The sequence below is a fragment of the Paramacrobiotus metropolitanus genome, unplaced genomic scaffold, assembly GCF_019649055.1.
Source record: "Paramacrobiotus metropolitanus isolate TYO unplaced genomic scaffold, Prichtersi_v1.0 Parri_scaffold0000213, whole genome shotgun sequence".
Taxonomy (NCBI): domain Eukaryota; kingdom Metazoa; phylum Tardigrada; class Eutardigrada; order Parachela; family Macrobiotidae; genus Paramacrobiotus; species Paramacrobiotus metropolitanus.
Window position 1 is genome coordinate 13,983 of NW_026570433.1, and position 24,218 is coordinate 38,200.

Sequence of the window (24,218 nt, forward strand, 5' to 3'; positions counted from 1 at the left end):
GCTAGGCGCTACGCCTTTGGATTATGGCCTGTGTTGTGTCTCGCTTCTGATTGGCTTGTGTTTTGTTAGTGGGCGCGGCATAGCACGTGCTGCACAGCGTTGCACGCTGTTGAATGGGCTCCACGCTTTACGATCGAGCTGCGCCGATCAGTGTTGATTTTCTGTTGTCGGAATTTTCAATATTATTAAAAGTCAGCGATTACGGTGCGACGTTTTGTGTTTCCGCATAGCTCGCGACCCAGATCGTGTCGCTCACTCCACGGGATAGATTCCGTTTCTGTCTCCGTCTGTGGATCCATTCTGGATCTACCATTAGATGGTAGCAGAGCCGACAGCGGTTCTCTGAATTTGATTTGATTTGTGTCAGGCAAAGTTGGCCTGTTATCTGATGTGAAACCCGACCAGTAAGGCACAGGTCTGTACCACAGCAAAGCGCAACACCACAAGCGGTGCAAGTTCCTCATCGGACGTGGATTTCCAGCCTTGTTTTCGGTGCAGCGTCTTCAGCGAAGACCTGTACTGTTGCAGGGACTGTGCAAGAGTTCAAGAGAGCAGTCGCCAGTGTTCCTCGGTGTAGAGTCTTCAGCGAAGACCTACACTGGTGTCACTGGTACTCGGCAAGGATTCAGCGAATCCTAAGCCGTGGGGCAGAAGCGCCGAAACGCCGAAAGGGGCGTACGGAAAAGACAGATCAGACTCCGCAAATTGGTGTAGAGCGTACCACTACTGTTGCTACGGCAGTCAGCCGGCACAGTAACCTATCAAAAGCGTGCGGCACCACCGTTACGGTAAAACCGGCGGCAGCGCGGGAACGGACAGTGGAGAAGAATCTGGATCATCTGGATCGTTTTCCCGTGGAACGGACGGTTAACAGGTAGAAAACCGTTATTAATTACGAGATTGGTTAGACGGTAAAATTGTCAATTTTATTGGTCCGTTCTGAGCTGAGCGTAAAAATAGGCGGAGTTTTGCACACGGCGCGCATGTCTGGCCGTTGACCGTGACGTCAGGCAGATATAAATTTTAGAGGAGCAACGTGATTGGTCAGTTATCTGAGCTGTGATTGGTTGAAATTTGAACTGAATGATTTTGCTAGCTGACCAATAGAATGAAGTAAACAACCCGAATGGGGATTTTCCGTTGAACTCGAGTCGTAATGGGAAATTTGATTTGAGATGAGATAATTGAGCGGAAAAGTGACCTTTAACTTGAATTGAGTTGAGAAGTGACCTTTTGAGTTGAAACAAAGGAAAAGTGACCTTTGAGTTAATTGAGCTAGAAAGTGACCTTTTAGCTTAAATCGAGTTGAGAAGTGACCTTTTGAGTTGAGACAAAGGAAAAGTGACCTTTGATTAAAATTGAGCTGGAAAGTGACCTTTTAACCAGTTAGTACTGAGTTGAGACGAGCAGGAAAGTGACCTTTGAGATCAGAAGTTGACCTTTGACATCGGAAAGTGACCTTTACCGAAAGTTAACTTCCGATCTGAATTGACGAACGGTGACCTTTATCGAAGCGAAATTGAACTGAATAGTGGTACAGCGATATCAGCAGCTGTAGGATTTCATTCACTAACGTGTTTGGAACCGTAAAAGCCGTTTCGAAGTTTTGTCCGAAAGTGACCTTTTAGGGCAAACCTCTCGAACTTTTTCCGAAAAAAGTGACCTTTATAAGGGACTTAGTCGAAATTTTTCAATCGAAAAGTGACCTTTACAAAAGGACTTAGAAAAATTTCGAAGTACGAAGTGACCTTTAGGACAACTGAATAAACCATACAATAACGTGTGTGTGAGAACAATTGGCAGGAGCGTCCAAGTTATCCGATCAACATGGACAAAGAGGAACCGACATCCACTAGCAGTCAGGGAAGCAGGAGCTCCCGGGGATCACAACAAGGCACAGTTGATCCTCATAAGAAGGAATACAAGTCGCTCGCGCGTCCAGTCGGACATGATAGACAGACCCGAGCGGCTGTGACCTTTGCAAGAAAGGACAGCAAAGGCAGTGATAACACATACCAAGTGGCGCTTGGAGCTATACAGAACGAAGAGAGCTCCAGCGGTGACGGAAAGGAAACTCCCGCGTCTACGGCGGGAGGCAATCCGATGAACCAGATAAAGGTCACCGGGGAGGAAAAACCCACAGAAAGGGGAGCGGAACCAGTTGGTACATCACAGTCGGATGCCACCACTGGCGGAATGAATGAGCAGGATACAAATGTGAACCTGGCTCAAGGGAAAATGAACAAGACAAAGGCCACGGAAGAGGAATTGGTTGAATTGGGATTGAGTGACATTTCACTGAATGACAAGGCGGCAGAAGATGACCTTTGGTCAACTCCAATGGTCTCAGATGAATCGAATGAGTCTTACTTCACGGATGACGAAGCGACGATGAATATGTCCTTTCAAACCGCGATGAAGGAGGCTGACCGTGCTGAAGGGATAACACCTTTCAAAGATATACCGGAGCACCTAATCGAACGGACACAAACAGGAAGGTCATCAATGTACGACCACCGTCACCTAACAGTCCACGTCAACTCTGAAGAGACGCGTGAAGGAGTTGGAAGAGGAACTCGAAGCCAAGGAAGGCCTGGTGACGAAAAGGAAACAGGAATATCAAAATCGGATAGGAACTCTGGATGCTCGTATCTATGAACTGGAGCAACAACAGGCCGACTTGGAAAGCGCAGCGGATGAATGGAAGATTAAATACGAGCGTCAAAGAACTCGCTGAAGAGTTACCTCAAAATGGTAGATGACAGAGAAATGGAAGGTCATCTTGCGGTTAGCGAGTTGAACGAGTATGTCAGAAGAATCAGCTGAAAGGTCACGGCACTTAGCCGAATTGAAGGACGAGTGTGACCAGTTGCGTCAAAAGGTCACTGAAGCTGAAACTAAACGGGACGAATACGCGACCAAATTCGCAGAGGTCAGCAGTTAACGACATTGCAACGGAGACGTTCAAACTAAGGAATGACCTGAAGCTACGGGAGGAGGCTGTCAGTACTCTGCAACTAGAATCAAAGGTCATCAGGAACGGGTGGACGAAGCTGAGAAGTTGCGCAATGATGCAATCAAAGCGATGCGAGAGGCAAGAGACATCACAGCTACTGAAGGAGAACGCCTGAAAGAAGAAATCAAAAGGTCAACCAGGAGAATGAAAAGGTCACAGAAGACATTGAAAAGGTCACTAAGGAAGGACTCAAATGGCAGAAGGAAGCACGGCGACTGGACATAATGGTCACAACATTGGAGCTGAAGGACAAAGAGTGGCAACAACAGGTCGCTCAAAAGAGTCAGGAGATTGCAAAGCTGAACACTGACCTCGTCGAGATGACCACCACAGCATTGGCAAAAGATGATGAGTTGATCGCAATCAAGGATCAGCTGAGATCAGCCGCTGGGCAGTATCAGCAACTCGAAAATGAAACGAGTGAGCTGGTCGAGCACATCAAAAAGATGGAACAGGAAAATGAAAAGGTCACCCAGCAGGAGTCTTTTAAACTGCAGGAACACTTACGAAAGGTCAACCTGGAAAATTCTGATCTAAAGAGAGAAAGAGAAGAACTTCAACTGAGAACTAAACGATTGGAAGATGAGAACAAGGCGCTCCAGGCGTCTAACAAGCACAAAGATGAACAACTCCTACAATACGGAGTTAAAACGGCAACAGTGGAGTCCCCCCCGCCCAGTTACAGCAAGGCGCATGAAACGGGCACGGGCAAAAGCTTCCACTTTGAGATGCCGCTACGAACCGGCACCGGTAAGGGGAGTGTTAAAAATGAAAGAGATGGCGAAAAGGTCAAAGACGACAAAGAGCCACCTTCGGAAAGTTACCCGCATATGAGTCGAGGTGATCCTTCACAATTTCCCCCGCACATTGAAACGAATGTGTTTATCGACGAAGGACGACGAGACAGACCCCCCAGCCGGCAGGAACGTCCAAGGAAGTCTCGTTATGGGAAGGCGCAACGAACTCACAATGATGAGAGTAGCGAAGAAGACGAGACCAGAGAGCAGCCAACACAGCGGTACAATTAACAAAGGCACTCAATTCGATGGCTCGGAAAACACCTCATGACCTTTGACGGCAGCCGCGACACTGTGAGTGGATGGACACGGTTGGTAAAAGAAACCCAAAGGACGTACCAGCTGACGGACGACCAAATTATGATTGAGATTGCTAGTGCGGTGAAAGGTCCTGCTAAAACTTGGTTTGAAGGCGAAAAGACATCGCAGCAGAAGACGGAATTGAATATTCAATAACTGAATGGATGGAGAAATTCAAAGATGAATATGGCGATAGAGACGAAGAAGTCTTAGGCTTACGTGAGGCCTATGCAAGGAAATTCGAACTCGGGAAAGAATCGCTTGATCAGTATTACCAGGCGATGATGCGATTTAAAGCAAAACGGATCATCACAGAGAAACAAGCTGTGGGTTTCCTAATTGAAGGATGTAGAGGGGATAACGAACTCTACAAGGCATTGCGCATACAGAAGTGCAAGACGCCAACAGACGTGAAAGACTTCTTCCGACATTGGGCCACTGGCGAAGAGAAATACAAGGCGCCAAAAGGTCAACGCACCCAGGATTACGCGACGATCCGCCAAGGTCAAGTTGAAAACGTGCCGCAACAGAGAATGGCAGCTGCGCCAGCCCAGCAGCCGGTTGAGTACCGCGTGGAGACTCCGGTCAGAGAGGTCACCGAAAAGGTGACCTTTATCGACAGTCAGACGGGGCAACCGATAACATACGCGATGGTGGCGGCGATACAGGCAGCAGCTCAAGTGAGACCAGTAGCCCAGAATGTGGCTCCACAGAATGTGGCTCCACAGAATGTGGCCCCACCTGCACCACAGAATATGGTCCCCATGAATGTCGGGTTACCACAACAAGGAGGGGGTAACGGTAACTTTGGCGGAAATGGATATGGGAATGGAAACTGGAATGGAGGCCAAGGAAACTTTCAGAATCAAGGTCAAGGTCAAGGCAACTTTCAGCCAAATAGAGGAAACCAGAACTACCAGCAGAATCAAGGGTCACGGACAGAATTCAAGTTCCAAATGATTGACGGATGGGTGGCGAACAACGTTCAGATGTGCCAATACTGTATGTATGGCAACCACCAGACCCAGGGATGCAAATTCGCCAACACACCACCGGAACAGAACCCAAACCTGTTTGCCTTCAACGAGTGGCAACGACTGCGCGGGCTCGGTGGTTGGCGCCAAGCGGTCGCAAATGGATATGACCTGATTACGCAATGGTACCAGGCGAAAGCGAACTTCCAGAATCAGCAAGGTAACGGAAACTATGGAAATGGAAATGGGGCGGCCAAGGCGGCGGCTATCGCGGCGGTGGCTTCGGTCGCGGCGGCTTCAGAGGAAGAAACAGAGGCTTTGGCCGCGGAAACTTCAGGGGAGGCCAGAACAATGGCGGCGGCCAAGGAAACTACCAACAGGGTGGTGGCCAGCCAAACGGAGGTGGCCCGGTGAACGAGCAAACACAAGGACATGTGCAGGGCGCGCAACAAGGTGGAGCGCCGGTTCAGGGAAACGGGCAAGATCAGTAGGCACCGGTGAGCCTACTGATCGACCCGACCCTAAACCACCGGATAAAAGGGAAAGGTCACCACTGCAGAATGGTACTGCAGTGAACGTGACCACTGCGACGGCTATATGGATGCCGTCAGCGAAAAAGCAAAGTGGACCGGCTATATGGATGCCGCAACCACAAGGAACGGCTAGATGGATGCCGCCACAGCAAAGAGAAACGGCTATATGGATGCCGTCATCACAAAAAGGAAATGGAGCGGCTATAGGGATGCCGTCACAGCAGCAGAATCAAAGGTCACCGCAGAATGGTACTGCGAGTGGAAATGTTCAAGTGGACAAAAGGTCACCGCAGAATGGTACTGCGAGTGGAAACGCGCAACGGGACCAAAGGTCACCGCAGAATGGTACTGCGAGTGGAAATTGTCGTGACGGTAGCGCGACACTGCGAACAGCGCAGCAAAATGAAAGGTCACCGTATTGCAGCGAAGAAGTGTTAGCGCAACGACGCGCACAACGAAATGCAAAGATTCGCCAGGCGCTACTGAATCAAAGGTCACCACCGCAGAATGATACTGCAAGTGGAAACGGATGTCAAAAGACAAAATGTAATTGCGAACCAGTAGAAGTGGATGAGGAGCAACATGCGAAATTTCGCAAATATCTGGCAGAGAAGGAGCCACGTTGCAGCTGCCACGTAACGGGGACAGGATATACGGAAACAGACATCCGACCCAGATTTTGCAGTTGCTTGGAAGAAGAAAGGTCACCTTCCGTAGGAAAAGTCCAAGTGAAAGGTCAAGGTGCAAGTGCGAACGCTAAAAGTCACGACGACAGCGTCATGTTGAAAGGTCAAGAAACAGACTTGACACTGCGAACAGCGCAGCAAAAGAATAAGGAAATGGCACAAAATTCCGACGACTCACTTGTGGACGCAGTAACACTACAACAGAAAGAGAAGTGGCAAAAAGTGGCCTACAGACCGAACGGCAATCACGGGATGTGGGTACCCGTGACACCAAAAGCGAAACAGAAAGCGCGAATGTCACAAGAGGACTACTGGGACATGCAACAGTTGCGAACGCAATGTGAAAGAAAGCGACTGGAAGAGTTGGTTACCGGGAAACCAGCGCAAGGGTCATCGAACCCAGTCCCAGTATTCAATCCAGAGGAATATAAGAAGACATCTGCTGACTGGAATCATTCACGTAATGCTCCACCACAGGATAAACCGCCGAATTATGGAGAAAAAGTCCCCATACAAAAGCTGACAGGTGGCGGATTTGTCATGAAGCGCAACGAAAGGTCACAGGACTTAGCGCAAAATGAACAAAAGGACGGTCAAATGAAATGGCGCAAACGAAACAGAGTAACGCAGTTGAAAGGTCACGGGACTTATCGGAGGCGCTGAAAAGGATGCCAATGACAAGTCACCAGCCCGAACAGACGGAATGTCTTCACAAATTGATCAGACGAAAACGAACAATGAAGTCTCCGCGAAGGTGATCGAATGGATGACCGAAAAAGGATATGACATGGTTACATATGAAAGGTCACCAGATGAGATGAAAGATAGCGAAGAAGACGAATTGAAGCGAGCTGACCAAATAACAAGCGAAGTCATTCAGAAGCTGAGAGATAAGCGAAATGAAAACCGTAAAGAGGAATTGATCCATCAGACGATAAATGAAGTGACTAAAGGTCACATGAAGAGCACAAAAGCAAATGAGCAAGTGCAGAACGTGGAAAAGGTCATCGGTGATAAAATGGCTACAGAGAAGCAAACAAATAAAGAAAAGCCGCGAAAATATTACGACGTTCGGACCAACGTTCCACATAGGATTGATAAGCTGAGCGAGATACTGAAAGGTCATAGCACTCCAGCAAAAGGACAAGTGCTTTCCGATATGGATCCGGGACCAGTATCGCTCATCCCTGTGAAATGTAAGATTCACACATTGAAGATTCAAAACGGAAAATTGCCTAAAAGAATTGAAGCATACACTCACGAAGTGAAAGTGGGAGACATAAAGGTCAACGCAATGTTGGACACCGGCGCTGAGACGTCGCTGATCAGCAAACCGTTCTGCGAGAAGAATGGACTCCACATGCTCCCATTGCCACCAGATAGACTGGTGAAGATTAACGGAATTAGCGGAACGTCAGGATTCCTGGTGACGCACTACTGTGTAGCACCAGTGACCTTACGAAAGAAGACAAGCGAACATTCCTTCTACGTCCGACCGAAGTGTGACGACGTACAAGTGTTACTGGGATTCGACTTCTTGGAAAAGAAATTTGTACTGTTGGATAATGAAGGTGAAGAAGAAAAAGAAGATGACCCAAAACCAGTTGCCAAAGTACAAGTCGGAAAGGTCACCGAACTTGCAAAACAGGAAAGGGCTCAAACTGTTAATAAAGCGCTAATCCCAGTACCAGAGGCACCGGGAAACGAAAAGAAAAAGATGACGCGAAAAGAATTGTCACCATTTGAGCAGTTGCAAGTAATCCAGCAGGAGATCGAAAAGACATTAAATCGGACCTTGCTGACACAGAAGGGAAGAGAAAAGGTCATCCCAGTACCAGAGGCACCGGGAATGACAAAAGTGCAGCAGGAAGAAACTATCCCAGTACCAGAGGCACTGGAAACGGAAAAAGATAATGGAAATGTCGAAAAAGTTATCCCAGTACCAGAGGCACTGGGAAAGGAAGACAAAAGGTCACCAGCAACTGAGAACTTGGAACGAGAGCGTAATTCGAACCTTTTCGAACCACGATCTGCTATCCAAAATGAAAGGCTACCAGATGAAGCCAAAGAGGAAGTAACAGAACGTGATTCTCAAAAGGAACCCTTTTTCGAACCACGACCTGCTACCGAAAGGTCACCAACACTTGAAGAGATAATTGCCACACAGAAAGAAGCGGCAGTTACAGCGAAACAATCGCTTGTGCCAGACATGGAGTGGGCAAAGTCTATCCCAGTACCAGAGGCACTGGAAATAAAGACGGCTAAAGTGGGGAAGGATAAAAAGAGTGAAAGGTTACGAGTTTTGAAACGAATAGTTGAAGAGGAGCAGATGTTTACAAGCGAAATCCGCGACAAGGCACTCGAACAATTGAAAGGTCACCGAACAGAAAAAGAACCAGAGGTCATTGAAATATCCTCTGAGGATAAAAGCGTGACTCCAATCGAATGTGAGGAAGATACCACAGTACAGGAACAGGTTAAACCTGAAGCGAGTCAGAGGACATTAACTCCAGAAGAACGAGCCGGGAGTTGTCACCACGGTTACTTTGAGGATCCGTGCAGGGTGCAACCACAATGGGAATGCGCGGAATGTTTTGAAAATGCCTCTCAAGATGACCCTTCAGAATGGCCAAGATGTAATACCGCATTAGCAGACCTTAAAGGTCATGCCCAAAAGAAAGCGAAAAGCATCATGCGGACAAACGAAATGTGGAAACCACACATCGAACGGTATCATTGGAATAGATATCGAACGTGGTTGTCATGTGTGGAAAGTTTTATAATTGGAAGAGGCAGATGGCTAAACCATTGGTTGCAACGTGTCGGAGAAAGGAATCCAAGATCCTCTCGATCCGGTAGCAACAGAAAAGAGATTTGAACGAGAGATAGAAGAGATGACCGAAGAAGGAGAAATGTGGGAAGAAGCGAGAGTTGACCTTTTCTGGGACTTCCGTGTGAACCACATGTACAAAGGTGAAGGGAGAACGATCATCTTCCCGGCAGGACTTGGTACACCTGTCTACGAATCACTTGAAGTGTACTACAACGCGCTAAAAGAGGGAAACGAAAAAGCATTCGAGAAATACTGGGATAAATTTGAAAGAGAAATTCCCACATTTGATGTCAAAGACATGAGAGAATTACAAGTAACCCGGAGAAGAAGGTCACCGGGACTGATGCAAAAGAAAAAGGTGACCTTTGCACCAGATCCAGATGGAGTGGACTACCCAGAACGAGGTGGTGATACGTGGTGCATGTATGAAACGATTCCGAATGATGAATGGGTCACCGAAGAACTGATGGCAAACTGCATCTTTGTTGGTCCTAAACGACCTAAAGGTTACGAAACAGTTCAACAGGATGAAGCCGATAAAGGGACTGTCAAAGAAGCAGAGAAAGAGGAACCAGTTCAAGAGATAGCCGAAGGACAATCGAATGAAACAGAAGAAAGTTCAAAGTCGGCTTTCGATATTGCGCAGATGTTAACGGACAGAGGTGAAATGTGGAAAAGGTTTAAAGAGGAAGTTGAAAGGATATCGAACGAACAACAAAACCCAGTAACTGAGGCAAAAAACGGGGAAAGGTCACTCGATAACGGTGAGGAATGTCCGCCGGTCGAGTTGACCGAAAAGCCATTAACGAGCCGCGAAGAAATAAATGAACTGGAAAAGTCAAAATCGGACGAAGAAAGGTCAAACTCCGACCAATCAGAAAGGTCACCAACGAGAATTCGGGTAGCAAGGAGTCACCCAAGAGTCGCCGCACGAAACGGACGAAAAGCAAAAGAAGGGGACAAACCCCTGCTCAAAAATTCGAAAGCGAAAAAACTTAGCGATTCGCGAGAAAACGAAAGTGACCTTTCATCGGAAGACGAAGGAGTTGATGAGCGCCCACTTGAAAAGGCTGACAAAGGTCAAGCCACTGCACAGGAATATGAGAGCAGTAATTCGGATTCAGAGTGGACGAGTTCAAGTGATAACTCAACAACTTCGGAAGATTCAGGTGTAAGTGACCTTTCAGAACAAGAGGATTTAATGGACTTGGATGAAGATGACGAAGTAGATGAGGAAAAAGAAAAGGATATTAAAGTCAGAAGATTGAAAGTGGAAAAAGCTAGAATGTCGAAGGACGTGATCAAAGTTTACAGCGATCAGCGAATCAAATTGAAACCGTCAAACTGCACACGTGTAAAGGTCAAGATGGGAAAATATGCACCGGCTCAAAACAAGCTGATGTTTACACCGGTCCCACAAGTGGAAACTGAAGTGCAACCGTTGGCAGGAGTGACGGACCACAGGGAAAATACTTCGAAATCGTCATCGCAAATCACAGTAGCAAATACCGAATCGTGAAGAAAAATCAGCTTCTCGGCTACGTTGAGCCGTATGAACATATGGAGAATGTAAAGGTCAACGCAGGGACAGTAAAGAACGTACTCGAAGACCCTGAGGTGGATGAGACAACGAAAGCTGAACTTAAAAGATAATCGAAAACCTGAAATTGGGACCTGACCTTACCCAAGAGCAGAAAAACGACGTGTACAACGCGTTTTGGGAATTCTGGAAAGTCTTACCCACATCAAAGAAACCGTATGGAGATGTGAAAGGGGTCACCCACGTAATTGATACGGGAGATGCGAAACCAGTAAATGTAACCCGGCCAGAACGAGTTGGACAGGCCGCGAGTTTATAACAAAGCATATCGAAGAGATGTTGGCACAAGATGTAATTGAACCGTCAGACGCCGAGTGGAGTTTCCCAGTCGTATTGGCAGTAAAGAAAAATGGCGACGGAACAATGGGAACAAGATTTTGCGTCAATTACATCATGCTTAACAAGCTGACGAGAAAGAATAATTACCCGTTACCAAATCCGGATGAGTTGCTCGACGCGTGCGCAGGCAACAAATATTACGGAAAAATGGACTTACAAAGTGGATTCTGGCAGATCCCAATGGATCCAGCGTCAATCAACAAGACGACCTTTGTAACACAAGATGGAATGTACCGATTTAAAAGAATGCCATTTGGCGTATGCAACGGACCAGCAACGTTTCAATTGTGTATGGATAAAGTACTTTCGAAAGCGAAAAGAAAGGGTTGCGTTTTCGGGTATATCGACGACGTGATCTTCGCCGGAAAAACTTGGGAAATTTTCATGCAGAATCTGCGAAATGTTTTAATGAGTCTGGTGGAAGCGGGATTCACGATTAAGCCAACGAAATGCGAATTTGGAATGAGACAAATGGGATTTCTGGGTCATATACTCAGCGAGGACGGAATTCGTATGGACCCGGAAAAGGTCACCGCGGTCTCAGAGTTCAAACGGCCTCAAACAGAAAGGCAGTTAAGGTCATTCCTTGGACTGGCGAATTATTATCGCAAGTTCATAATGGGATACGCACAGAAGACTTGCCACTTGTATGAGTTGCTGAGACAAGATAAACACGTGAAAAAGGACTGGACTGCAGTACATGAAGAAGAGTTCAATAGTTTGAAGAAGTTGTTGTGTGAAGGTCCAGTACTGGCAAAGTTTGACCCCGCGAAACCGACCGTTATTGAATGCGACGCGAGCAAAGAGGGAATCGGAGCCGTACTGTCACAAGATGGACATCCGATCGCGTACGCCAGTCGTGTCCTACATGGAGCGGAGAAGAATTACGGTGTAACAGAATGGGAATGTCTGGCAGTCGTGTTTGCTGTCAGAAAATTCAAGCCGTACATTGATTATGCTGAATTCACCGTAAGGACGGATCATCAGGCGCTCACCAATTTGTTAAGGTCAGAGACGAATAAAGTCGGAATGAACCCACGCCTGACAAGATGGGCAATGGCATTACAAGGTCACCAATTTAAAATCGAATACAAACCGGGAAAATATTGTGACAACGCGGACGCGTTATCAAGAGCGCCAATTGAAGGTCCGACGTGTCACGAAGAAGAATTTGACGAGATTCCGAACTTCGAGGATTACAAGAAGGAGTTTGATACGAAGGAACCAGCAATTGAAATTGGACAGCTGTTCCTGCAGATGGTGGAACAGAGAGAGAAGCGATTAAAGGTCACTTCAGCTACGGCGAACGAGTCGGCTGAAAACGAAGCGAAAGTGAACCGAGTGAAAAGCTGGTTGCCCGCCGTTAGTGACTTAAAGGTCACCGGACTTGACGCGGAATCTCAAATGCAGAATGGAAAGGTCACGGGACTTGATGATAGAGCGGAGAATAGAGATGACCTTTGGGAAACGGACAAAGTGGCACAAGCGTTGAACGAATGCCCAATCAAACTGTTGAGATTCCCAAAACAGGCGAAAAAGCGGTATAAACCGTTACCACGATGCAAGGTCATCAAGGATTGGAATGAACTCAGTACAGCGACAGTTCGCATTGTCAACCTGCAAGGTGACGAAGAAGAGGTTGATGACTCAAACTTGCAATTGCGGAATAAACAGTTGAAAGATCCCCATCTGGCAATGATCATAGACGAATTGGAACACCTACCAGACGCGGAAACAAGATCGAAATTTGAAGTGCATTACCAGTTATGGAACGGCATATTATACCGAGTAAAGGATAAAAATGGGAGACTTGAAAGGTCATATGTGGTACCGTTGTCAATGCGAAGAGCGATAATCCACGCATTGCACGACGAGAAAGCAGCGGGACATCTGGGATTTGAGAAAACATTGTCAGCAATAAGACTCCGATATTACTGGGACAGGATGAGTACAGACGTGAAGAATTACATACTCGCCTGTCAAGGATGTCAGTTCCGTAAAACACCGAGGAAATGTCCACCTGGAAAATTGCAAGAGATTAAAGTGGGACATCCGTTCTTCCGAGTGTACGCTGATCTGAAAGGACCTTTGTTACCGACGAAGAAACGTGGATACAAATACATAGCGGTATTTATCGATCAACTGACGAAATACGTGATTGCGGTACCGATGAAAACGGCAACGGCTAAAGAATTCGCTAAAGTGTTCGTGAAGCACGTGATATTGGTACACGGAGCACCGCACATCCTACATACGGATCGCGGACGACACTTTACAGCTGAAGTATTGGCAAGGTCACCAATGTGTTTAAGATTAAACACACATTTGGAACGGCGTATCACCCAGAAGGTCAAGGCCAAGTGGAGAGACAGATGCAGACGATTGCTGATGGCTTGGCGCAATACCTAAAAGCGGGAAATGAGCGAAAGTTTAACAAGTATCTCCCATATGTTATTTCGGCGATGAACAGAGTCGTGCACGCCACAACGGGATATTCAGCATACTATATGCTACACGGCAGAGAAATGACAATGCCGGAAGATGTGGTTACAAAAACGAATATACCCGATGATTACGGAACTCCAGACGAATGGGTGGAGACCATGAAAAAGAACTTGACCTTTGCCGAAGAAGTGGCGAGATGTAACATCAAAGACGCATATGAGAAAAATGCGGAAATTTATAATAAGAAGAAATCAGACCGAATTTCAAAGTGGGCGATTTGGTACTTATACGACTTCCAAAAGATACTAAACAGGGGAAGAAAGAAAACCAGTCGGATTTCAAGTCGAAGTACGATAAAGTGTGGAAAATTCTTAGCTTCCCGCGAACAAACGAAGCGGAGGTCATCGAGCAGAATCCGAAGAAGGAAGCGGATCTAAAAGTGGTTTCCATTGATCGGTTAAAGCCGTGGCATCCGCCATTACCCGACGAGAAAGATTCGCAACGAACGTTGAACGAAAAAGAAACGGAAGAAGCCGAGCTTGCTTCGAAAAATGGTACCAATCAATTTTTCGAACCACCTCTGCTACCTGAAAGGGAAAAAGTGGATAAGGGCGCAGAGCATACTCCTCAAAAGAACCTTTTTCGAACCACCTCCGCTACCTGAAATGGAAAAGAAAACAAATCTACAAAGAAAAGAGGAAGAAAGAAGAAAGAGGATAAGGATTTCGAAACAGCAGTCACAATCAAGTTGAACGCGGAGGCTGGTAATTTGGCAGAAAGGTCACTGGAACAAGACAACGAACCGACCTCTAAAGTACCAGAGCGTACTTCCAAAAGGACCTGCAACAATCCTTTTCGAACCACGCACTGCTACCGAAGATAAGGATGACCTTTCGAAACAGCGTACGGACGCTGAGATGTCAGAGCGTGACCCGAATTTTTTCGAACCACGCACTGTTACCGGTAATGAGAATGACCTCATAAAAAGAGAGAAGAGGAGATAGAAGCGGTCAAATCAAAAGCTGAACAATTGGGCCGTGATATAGCGAAAGCAATTAACGAGCGGAAAGCCAAACAGAAGAAAAAGAAACCGACCCCTACGGACTTATTGACCCAAAAGGCGAACCTGAGGATGCAGCCGAGAAAGAACTTCTTGATCGGATAACTAAAGGACGAGAGAACAAATAACCACATAGACATAAATAAGGGGTCACAATAAATTAAAAATAGGAGTCGAAAAGGAAAAAGAAAGGTCACCACTGTGCAAAAAGTTAACCTTTATTGTTTCGTTTTATAGAAGGTAAGCACAGTTAATGGACAGATTGGAACGACAAAACTCGGATAATTCAGACTCGGAAAGTATTGGAAACCCACTAAAAGCATCTACACCTATAAGAATGGAAGGTGAATACGGTTATGACACCTCATATGGTGAAGGATCAACGTCGTCAGTGGGAACGGCTCAGAATGAACCTGGAACAAGTCAAGGAGGTTACTATGGCGGCCAGGGATATTACGTGTATCACGATCCAGGACAGCAGACGAGTTATCAGGACACGGTTAACTGGGTGCACCACGGCTCACCTGCCGGAACCCAGTATTCGGGACAAGCAACGGGCGCCCCTTATCAACCGTATCCAGGATCGTATACCCCACCGATGGGACCACCACAAGTAATGATGGGACCGGCAAGAATGTTGATGCCGCCACCGCAACAGACCACACCGAGTCGATTTATGGGACATGGTGGATTCAGCGGAACTCCACCGCGATCACAAAGGTCATCTCCGATACTACCGCCTTTTCCGGAGACGGGAGGCTTGGCACTATCGGACATAGGAGCGCCTCGTATGAGGACACCGCAGCAACTGGGTGTGCAGCGTCTACATCGCAATTCGCCAAACAGAGGAAATAGGCGACCGAGAGGAATTTTACCGTCACTGGGACCTAACTTGGACGAGACTGGACCAGATGGTTTACGGCTTACGCCTCCAGGTGAACCGTCGATACATGCATACGCACCGAAGCTTCCTTTGGATCTGAGAGAGGACGATGCACGCTTAAATATCATTCCGGATAAGAACGACAAACTGACAGAAAAGGATTTAGAAGCTATCCGGGAATTAAACCGAAAGTGTCGTGAACTTTACCGAATTCATATGCGAGTTGAAGATGAACACGCATGGTATGGAAAGCTGATTAGCCTGGAAGCTGTCATCAAACCATGTCATATCGCGCTGAAGGAAAAAACGAAACTGATCGAAAAAGAGCGCAGGGAATACGCGATAAAAGTTGCATCGATGTGGCAATACCACCCGTCGCTAAACGGTAGACCATGGCCTTCGACTATCGAGAAGATTCTTAGGTACCTTAAAGTGTTCCCGGAGGCGAGACAGATGCCGACTACCAGCGCCGAGGGACCATCTAAATCCATGGTTGAAAAAGACGCCCCAGTCGACGAAATGACGGACGAGGACCTTTTGGCCACAAAGCAGAAGATTGATGCCGTATTAACGGAACGAGCAGAAAGGTCAAGGGCCAGCTCGGTTGCAGGATCAGGACGTGGACGTACTAGTTCGGTCACAGAACCATCCAGTGGCACCACGAAGAGTGGAAAAAGAGTGAGATCACCGACGACAAGCCCAAAAGAAACTGATAAGAAAGGGCAGCGAACAAAGAAGACCACAGAAAGCAAAGCAACGCCAGCTGAGCCGGCAAAGCCACAGGCCCCGATTCCAGTGGGTAGAAAGAGTGTACCACCCACGCCGAAAGGAACGGAAGGTCAGATTCGATTCCCGAAGTGTAGAAGTTTCACGGCCAAGTACACTGGGAAGATCATAGAGAACGAAAGGTCACTGCACGAATAGTCGATAAGAAAACGAACAAAGAGATTGACTCGTATAATCCCCTCGCGGATAGGTCAGTCAAGGATGCCATTGGAAAGAGTCAAAACGATAGTCAATGAGGCGCTACAGTTTATTCCTCCAGAAGAACGTCATAACCCAAGAGTTATCGTTCAGATGATGAAGCACGTGGTATCTAAAGTCGCAACCGAAGAGGATGCATGGATCCGTATCAAAGTGGGCACAGATGATGACCACTTGGCATATACATATACAACGGATGGCAAACTGTTGATCAAAGAGAGAACTCGCTCAAAACCGACGGCGGATCCAGACCCGAAGAAACGATCGTCAGATGATTATGAGTCGGTCCTGAGATATACAGATGCGACAAGCAGAAAGGTCACCCTCAGACTTTTCGGTGGTAATGGAGAAGCTGTGGAAACCATAACTGCAGTGATAGTCGATCCAATAACAGGAGACCCGGTTCCATATGCCCCATGGGATGTGTCAGAAGAGAGCGCCCGAAACGCGAATCAGGCAGCGATTGAGCAGTTATGGGATCTGATACCTGAGAGCGACCGAACAGACGCTGTGGTTCAAGCGAGTACACTGATCAGCATGATGCGGCATCGAGCGGAAATCGATGGAGCACATTTCCGACTCACAAGACGAATGGAAGACGGATCGTACAAAACGGTATTTTACGACGCTAAGAAGAACCCTTTGTGGGAGGTCGCCTCACAGGGATCTCCGAAAGAGACAAGACACTTGGAAATTCATCCCCCGGCACAAGAAGGCGGAGCCGGAGAGACGGAAGAGGCGCCAGGGCACGTCGGCAAATCTAACTGAAACCGGAGGGGCCAGACGTTCTCTACAAAGAGTGTTAGAGATTGCCCAGGAAGTCATGAGCACCTTCAGTGTGATGAACCAAACTGTGGCTATTGTAATCCACCTGGTGACGACGAACCAGAGTCGGAAGACGAGGACCCACCTGAGGAAGAAGGCTCAGACGAAGAAACGGCCGACAAGCATAAAAAGCCCTTAAAGGTCAAGCCCTCAAAAGTCAAACCGAGAAAAGCGCCCAGATTGGAAGAGGCCATGAACCGCGACAAGGTTAAGAAAGGCGATTTTCTCAAGAAACGACGGGAGGAAGAAGATAAGAAGAAACAACAGGAGGAAGAAGATAAGAAGAAAAAGAGCGGTGATGAAAGCGATAGCACAAGCACCGGAAAGAAGAAAAAAGATGGACCAGCGTCTCATGATGTCGAGATATTGGACGAGTCAGTTGGCGAAGTTGAAGAAAGGTCATCGACACCTACGAAGTCAAAGAAAGTCATCCAATCAGCTACATCAAAAGCAAAGGTCACTGAGCCCGAGTCGCCAAAACCCCCAAAACAAGCCGAAACAAGCTGTCCCCATTGTAATGTCCGCATCCACGATAAAAGAGCGTAAGGCCAAGCAAGGTCGTGAGAAAGCGAAACGGGAGACGTCGCTTGAATCGGAGGAATCGGAAGCGAGTCTACCGAGCACTTCGACAGTCAGTGCGAGGTCGTATACGGATTCGAAGACAACCCGGTCAAGGACCACAGAACCAAGAAGCCTAGCGGAGGCCTTGGATAAAGGGCAAAAAGCAAAGAGCGAGCCCGTTAAGACGAAAGGGAAGGTCAAAACAGCCATGAAAGTTGATGCAATGGCAATGATCAATTACGCTGAACCAGATGGAGAGAGTGAATTGGACTTTACAGAAGACGAGGAATTTGATGATCCGGACGATGACAGTTTGAACACGGTCGATGAAATAATCAAAGCGTATAACGGAGCGGAGAAGAATTTCACACGAATAAGAACAGCATCGGTGACATCCAAATTTAAATCAGGCCTGAAGACATATCTCAAGAAACAGCGTCGTAGCTTTACTAAACAGAAGTTTGACGTCGTACTGGAATTCGCACGGAACGCAGGAAAACTTATCCAGAAGCACCCGAGTTTCTCGTATGAGGCCAAGTTGTTCAGACCAGCCAGTTCGGATAAGGCGCTGACAACTCCGAATGAAGCGGTCCCAATGCGAGTGGAAAGGGCAATCGCGGGAATGACAAGCCCATTAGGATCAACGAGTCACCGGATTAGCCAATACATCAACGCAGTTTGGAACGACGGAAATGGAATGATAAAGGAGATCGACACGGCAACCGAACGCGTATTGCCAAAGTTGATTAAACAGAACGTCCTTGCCACGACAAACGCAAATAAAGGACACCCGATCCGATACACGAGAGTTGGTCTAATACCACCGGAAAGACAGATCCACTGTAATATGTCCGACAGTCAGGATATGGAAAAGGTCACAGTTTCATCGAAGACAAAAGGCCCAATGGACTCGGAATCGGGAAGTGATGACGATACTACAACAACGGCTCCTTCTGGACCTGCGACAGAAAAAGACGAACAGCCGAAAGGTCAAGAGACATCTGGAACTACCGCAGAAGATCAACCGAAAGGTCATGAGACTTCAGATAAACGGGAGAAAGAAAAGGTCATGCTCCCGATGGATAAGGCAGCGGCAGAAGCTGAAGCGGATTCGGCGCGCCAGGTGTTTCACAAATCACTGTTCATACCATTAAAGGACGTCTTTGAGAAGGAACGATCGAAGTCGGTCGGCGATTTAAAAGGTCAAGAGACTTTGCCACAGGAGGAGAAGAAGACAGCCGAACCAAAATCGGCGGGGTCATCATCAGGATCACTGGCAAAGCTGAGGATCGACGAGACAGCGACGGCTGACCCAACGGACTCGACATCCTCCCAGAAAAGTAGCGGTACACCGGCTAAGGAGGCTACAGATTACATGTTAGGGCCGGCATTGGACGTGAATAATCGTACATGGAACGAAGTCCAAGCTGCACTCCAGATTATTCGGGAAAAAGAAATGCTTGGGACAGACCTAAAAAGACAAGTGGCAATAAATACGAACGGAAGGTCGTCACTCAACATGACTGAACGAGCTCTGAAACGAGCATATAAAGAAGGAAAGCTGGGATGTAAATACAACAAAGACAACAAAGTCGTCTACTACCTTCCGAAACAGGGCACGGAACGAACGCCCAGACTGAAAATGGAATTGGAGGCCTGGAAGATAGCCATCACAGACGTGGCTTTGGACGCCATTGGCGGTACCAATGGAGCGTCATGGAATGACCTTTCAAACTTCATGGCCGTCAATTACGAATTGGGAGATTTGAATATTGAAAGCGATAAAGAGTGGATTAAGAACGCCGTTGAAGCCTTGATCGCGGACGAAGTGCTTCATATTAAGCCAGATGGCCGAATCGATTTCAAGCCGTATAAACCATCGATGAAAGAATCCGAGTGAACTAATCGAGTGTAATATGCAGCGAGTAATGAACCCTGCATATTACAGAAAAAGCATAAAACAGTTTAAAACGAAAGCGAAAAGTGTTACGAAAGGTCAACTGAAAGCAGTACTAGGACTAATAGAAAAGGTCACAGTAGTCAGAAAGTGCTGATAACGTGAGAAAGGTCACCACGTTACAGTGATAGAAAAGGCAGCAGGAGCTAGGAAAGTCTCAGCTCAGTAACGGAATAGGCGTAAAAATGATAGAAAAGCCTTGATATGGATAGGAAATGGAAGGATTAACGTGGAAAAGTTAATATGACGGATTGTTTTATAATTACAGATTGAAGCGGAAAAATGGCACAGAAAGGTCAAGCCACTCCTAAACGTACGGGAACGGCGGCAGACATCGACCAGTTTACGGGCTACAATCCGAAATGTCCGGACTGCTTAAGGAACAACAAAAAGGTTGACAAGAAATTCCCTTGCTACACTTGTATTCACAAGCTGGAAGACCCACATGCCGTCACGCTTGTTGGGATCATGGAAGCGAAACGAGGGAACTTGGACGTTTTTCGAAATCTCATAAGCGCAAGAAATTACGGCAGCATCCCAGTGGAAGAGCGAATGCTACTCGAGGATCGCTACCGGGAAGCGATCCGGAACAACGAACCGGGTTGGGATGACACCTTGGAGCCGTTGAAGTGTCCACATACAGACGCGTATCGGAAGAAATTCGCAGAGGACCAGGAGAAGATGCGAGTTCAGCAAATGGAAGACGAACTCCGCGCGAAAATTAATGCGGAAAATAAGAGGGCAAGTGAACAGGCCGCACGAGAGGCGTTGCCCAGTACGTCGGGTTTAGCTGCACCCACGGGCATGGCCAGCCTTAAGGAAGATGAAATGCAACTCGTACGACAGTCGCTTATCATTCAAATTGAAACGTTAACGAAAGATCCAGCTGCTATGTCAGACGAGGTATTCAAAATGCTGTTGCGGGAGAAGAAACGACTTCAAGACGGGTTCGCGCCGGCACCTTACATAAAGAAGGAAGTCGAAAGACGTATGGATGACCTACGTAGATCTCGCCGAACCGAAAGCGATGTACTGCAAGCACTCAGAAGCTTCAAACGGGATGAAGGTTTCATCCGACCTCGATCGCCTCCGCATAGAGAAAGGTCACGCGGACATTCACGTGAACATGAACGGACTTCTGAACGACAGAGAGAAAGGTCACGCGAACACTCTCGTGAAAGGACACGTGACTACCGTAATGAAAGGTCACGTGAACGTTCTCGCGATCGAGATTACCGCGGCGGACGAGGATGGGTGCGCCATGGAGACGAAGTTACAGAAATGAGTATTCAAAGGAAAATCGATACGGCAAAGATCTTGGCAGCCACAAGAGGACGTGAAGAGAAACGGCGTGCGGAGACATTCCGTACAGAACCTGAAAAGGAAGGGCATCAGGTGCCGATGGGAGTCGCATTCCGGAATCGCAACGTCAGGATGTCAACACCCGAAAGGTCATGGGATAAGAGACGTGAACATACGCGAAACCGAACGCCTGACCCACAGGATAAAAGATGGCAACAGAGAGCCGCATTTTATGCGACCTTTGACTCGGGCGCAAGCAAAAGGTCATCAAGCACTGAACGGGAAGATTCACCTCCAAAATATCAGCGGGTGGAGTCAGTGGTTCACGTTGTGGATCCAATTGTGAGCGCCGTACAAGAAGATGACGCGATGGAAGGCACCAGCTCGATTGCGGAAACGTCTCAAGAGAACGTGACCCATCGACGAAATGTAATTCTGGATAGTGACCTCCAACTGGAACAACCGGCGAGTAACGAACCGTTGCAGCCTGAGTCAGGAGAACAACGTGAACCAGAAGGTCAACGAGAACCGGATAATCATCGCCGGGCTGATCAGCGACAGAACTCCAGATTTGACAACCGACGTCCTGAAAGTATCGACATGGAATACAAGACGACTGATATTGATGAGCAAACGGTCGAAATTTGTCGATACTTTGGACTTGAGCCGGATTCGGTTGAAGCCAACAAAATTGGCACAATTCTGAGACAGTTGAGCCAATTCCTACTTGACTCGGGTTATGCGAGAGAGATTAAACAAGGAGTGGAACAAGGACTTTTCCGTCAGTTATTCATCCACCGCGATTCAGTACGGGACTGTTATCTCCCTATCCGACGGAATGGGCTACACAGCCTGGTGGATTTGAGTTTATTGGATGTACCGCTGGATACAACTGACCCAATCGGGATGACACAGTTCTATTACAGAGACTATCCCGAACGACAAGAATATGTGGCTCAGTTTGTCTTACGACATGTGAATCCAGCTTTCAAGTTGCTTGCAGCAAGGGCATCGATAGGACTACAGGTGGATCCTAAGGACTATGCCGCAAAAAGGATGGGGCAAAAGGTCTTTGCTGCGAGACTGGCACATTACAAGACACAGAATCAATTGGTGTCTAATACCATGAAGGACGACATTCCACCGTTCTTCCGAGCTCATGTCGCTAAATTGGGACAACCGATGGAACATATCAGCATAGCGCATACGGCTCGAAAGGCGCTGAAAAAGTGTAAGACACGAATGGAAAAGGGCAACTTGACACAGCGCCACGCATCCCAAGTAGAAGAAAGGATTAATAAGATTAAAGATTCTCTGGGAAGCGACTACGTCGAACCGGTGGACGGAATCGAAACTTACATTGATGAATTCTTAGTGAAGAAAAGTGACCGTCGTCCAGACCGTGCGCCTAACCAGATGGGACGACGCGGCATCCGAAACCAACAGCTGCGGGATAATCTCGCCGACGTGCGGCGTCGATTGGCGGAAGACCCTGATAACCGAAGACTGCGACTCGAAGGAAACGACGCACGCCATCGACTTGAGGCGGTTAAGCGAAGTCGCCAAGGTAAAGGTCGGGGCCAGCGCGAAGTTGACCCGACAAAGGTCATGGAAGTTGACTCGACGGAACCAGTTGACCGCACTTCCGACCAAAATCAACCGAAAAGCGCTAAAAAACGCCCGCCGAGAGATGGCGAGGGCGATTCAAATGAAATGGAATAGTGCTGATCGTTAGGATCACACTATTAAAAGGACGTCTACGGCATTTGTCGGTACGTCACAAAGATTAAAATGGTGTTGTATAAAGGGCGCGACACGTGACATGTTAACATTAACTGTATTTGTGCATTTGTTGTTTGCAGCGTTTATAGCACAGAATTGCCTAAAAGAAATCATGTGGAATATCTATTGGGGTTGAAATTGATTCGGTCTATAAAGCCGGCCCCAAGGGAGTTGCTACGGCAGTTAGCCGGCCCTCCTCTCTAAGCGACTCAGTGTTATAAATGCACAAGAGAGACGACGGTAATCAAGCCGGATCTCTTGAATACGAAACGGGGCCACAAGCGGCGAAAAAGAGAAAGACAACAGGTGGAATATTGATGAGGTTAACTTAATGCGGCAATTAGCCGGCCTCATTAGAGTTGTTACGGTAAACTATGCCGGCACTCTTTTCAAGCGATTCAGTGTTATAATTAAAACGAGAAAAACTACGGTAATCAAGCCGGATTTCTCGTACTAACGTAAGCCACAAGCGGCGAACAAGAGTAAAAGATTAAATGTGGAAATTTCATGGGGTAAACTTAATGCGGTAACTAGCCGGCCCCATCAGAGATGTTACGGTAAACTTGCCGGCACTCTGGCCGCTCGAGGCATACTGAAGTTGGATGTGCGACGGAAAGGTCAAACTGCAAGTTTTACCAGGGAGGCAAGCGAAGAAGTGCTTGAAAGCCGCAGAAAATTGGCTAAGTTCCTCCATGACCTTTAATGGAAGTTTTGACGAGTGGGATGACCTTTGGGATCATCAATTGCCCACTAGAGTCACCGTATCGGAATTTAAGTCGCATGACCTTTGGGACCATTAACCCAAAACGAGTCGCACATCTCAACGGATCATCTCAACAAAGGATGACCTTTACTAGGGAGGAAGCGAACTACGCTTGTCTTCATTGACGTCCCTCCATGACCTTTATTGGATCTCATTTTGAAGTCGTACAATTGATACGCACCATATTCCAAAGATGAAGCAGTATTTCTAAGTCGTACTTGATACGCACCTGATTCTCAAAGCGGATTGTGATGAAAGTCGCATTACGGATGCGCGAAATTGCTCAACAGAGCGGAATGGATTAAAAGTGCGGAAAACGGTGGACAGGACCTGTGACCTTTGCGAGTCAGAAATGGAGGATCCTAGTCTACAATTTGATTAATACTTTTGTTGATCTGTTACTGTTGATCTGTTCCTAACGATTTGATAGTATTTTTATAATTGGATCTCTTTATTTCACATTGTATTAAATGGAATTGTGCCTTTATGGAATTGATGTGATAAAATGGATTAAGAGAATTTGATGTTTTTGAGCACACACAGACACTCGGCGACCGTCGTCTTCTCGTGGATTCGGG

The 24,218-nt window shown here is 47.2% G+C and overlaps 1 protein-coding gene across 3 annotated transcripts; it reads left to right on the forward strand.

Annotated features, from left to right (window-relative positions):
* The first annotated feature begins 774 nt into the window (after positions 1–774).
* LOC129601094 (uncharacterized) lies at positions 775–23,897 on the forward strand. Of its 3 annotated transcripts, none has more exons than XM_055499818.1 (2): positions 775–874; positions 20,062–23,897. In XM_055499818.1, exon 2 carries the CDS (start codon positions 20,076–20,078, stop codon positions 22,815–22,817), a length of 2,742 nt encoding a protein of 913 aa, XP_055355793.1. In that variant the 5' UTR covers positions 775–874; positions 20,062–20,075; the 3' UTR covers positions 22,818–23,897. The 3 variants fall into 3 exon arrangements, 2 of the variants coding, with proteins under 2 accessions (XP_055355793.1, XP_055355794.1); XR_008692190.1 differs by lacking the exon at positions 775–874 and having other exon boundaries at positions 19,449–22,867; positions 22,958–23,897; XM_055499819.1 differs by lacking the exon at positions 775–874 and adding an exon at positions 19,736–19,747.
* The last annotated feature ends 321 nt before the right edge of the window (positions 23,898–24,218 follow it).

Coding starts and splice junctions, on each gene's coding strand:
- LOC129601094 (XM_055499818.1), top strand. CDS start 20,076: ATGGCACAGAAAGGTCAAGCCACTCCTAAACGTACGGGAACGGCGGCA.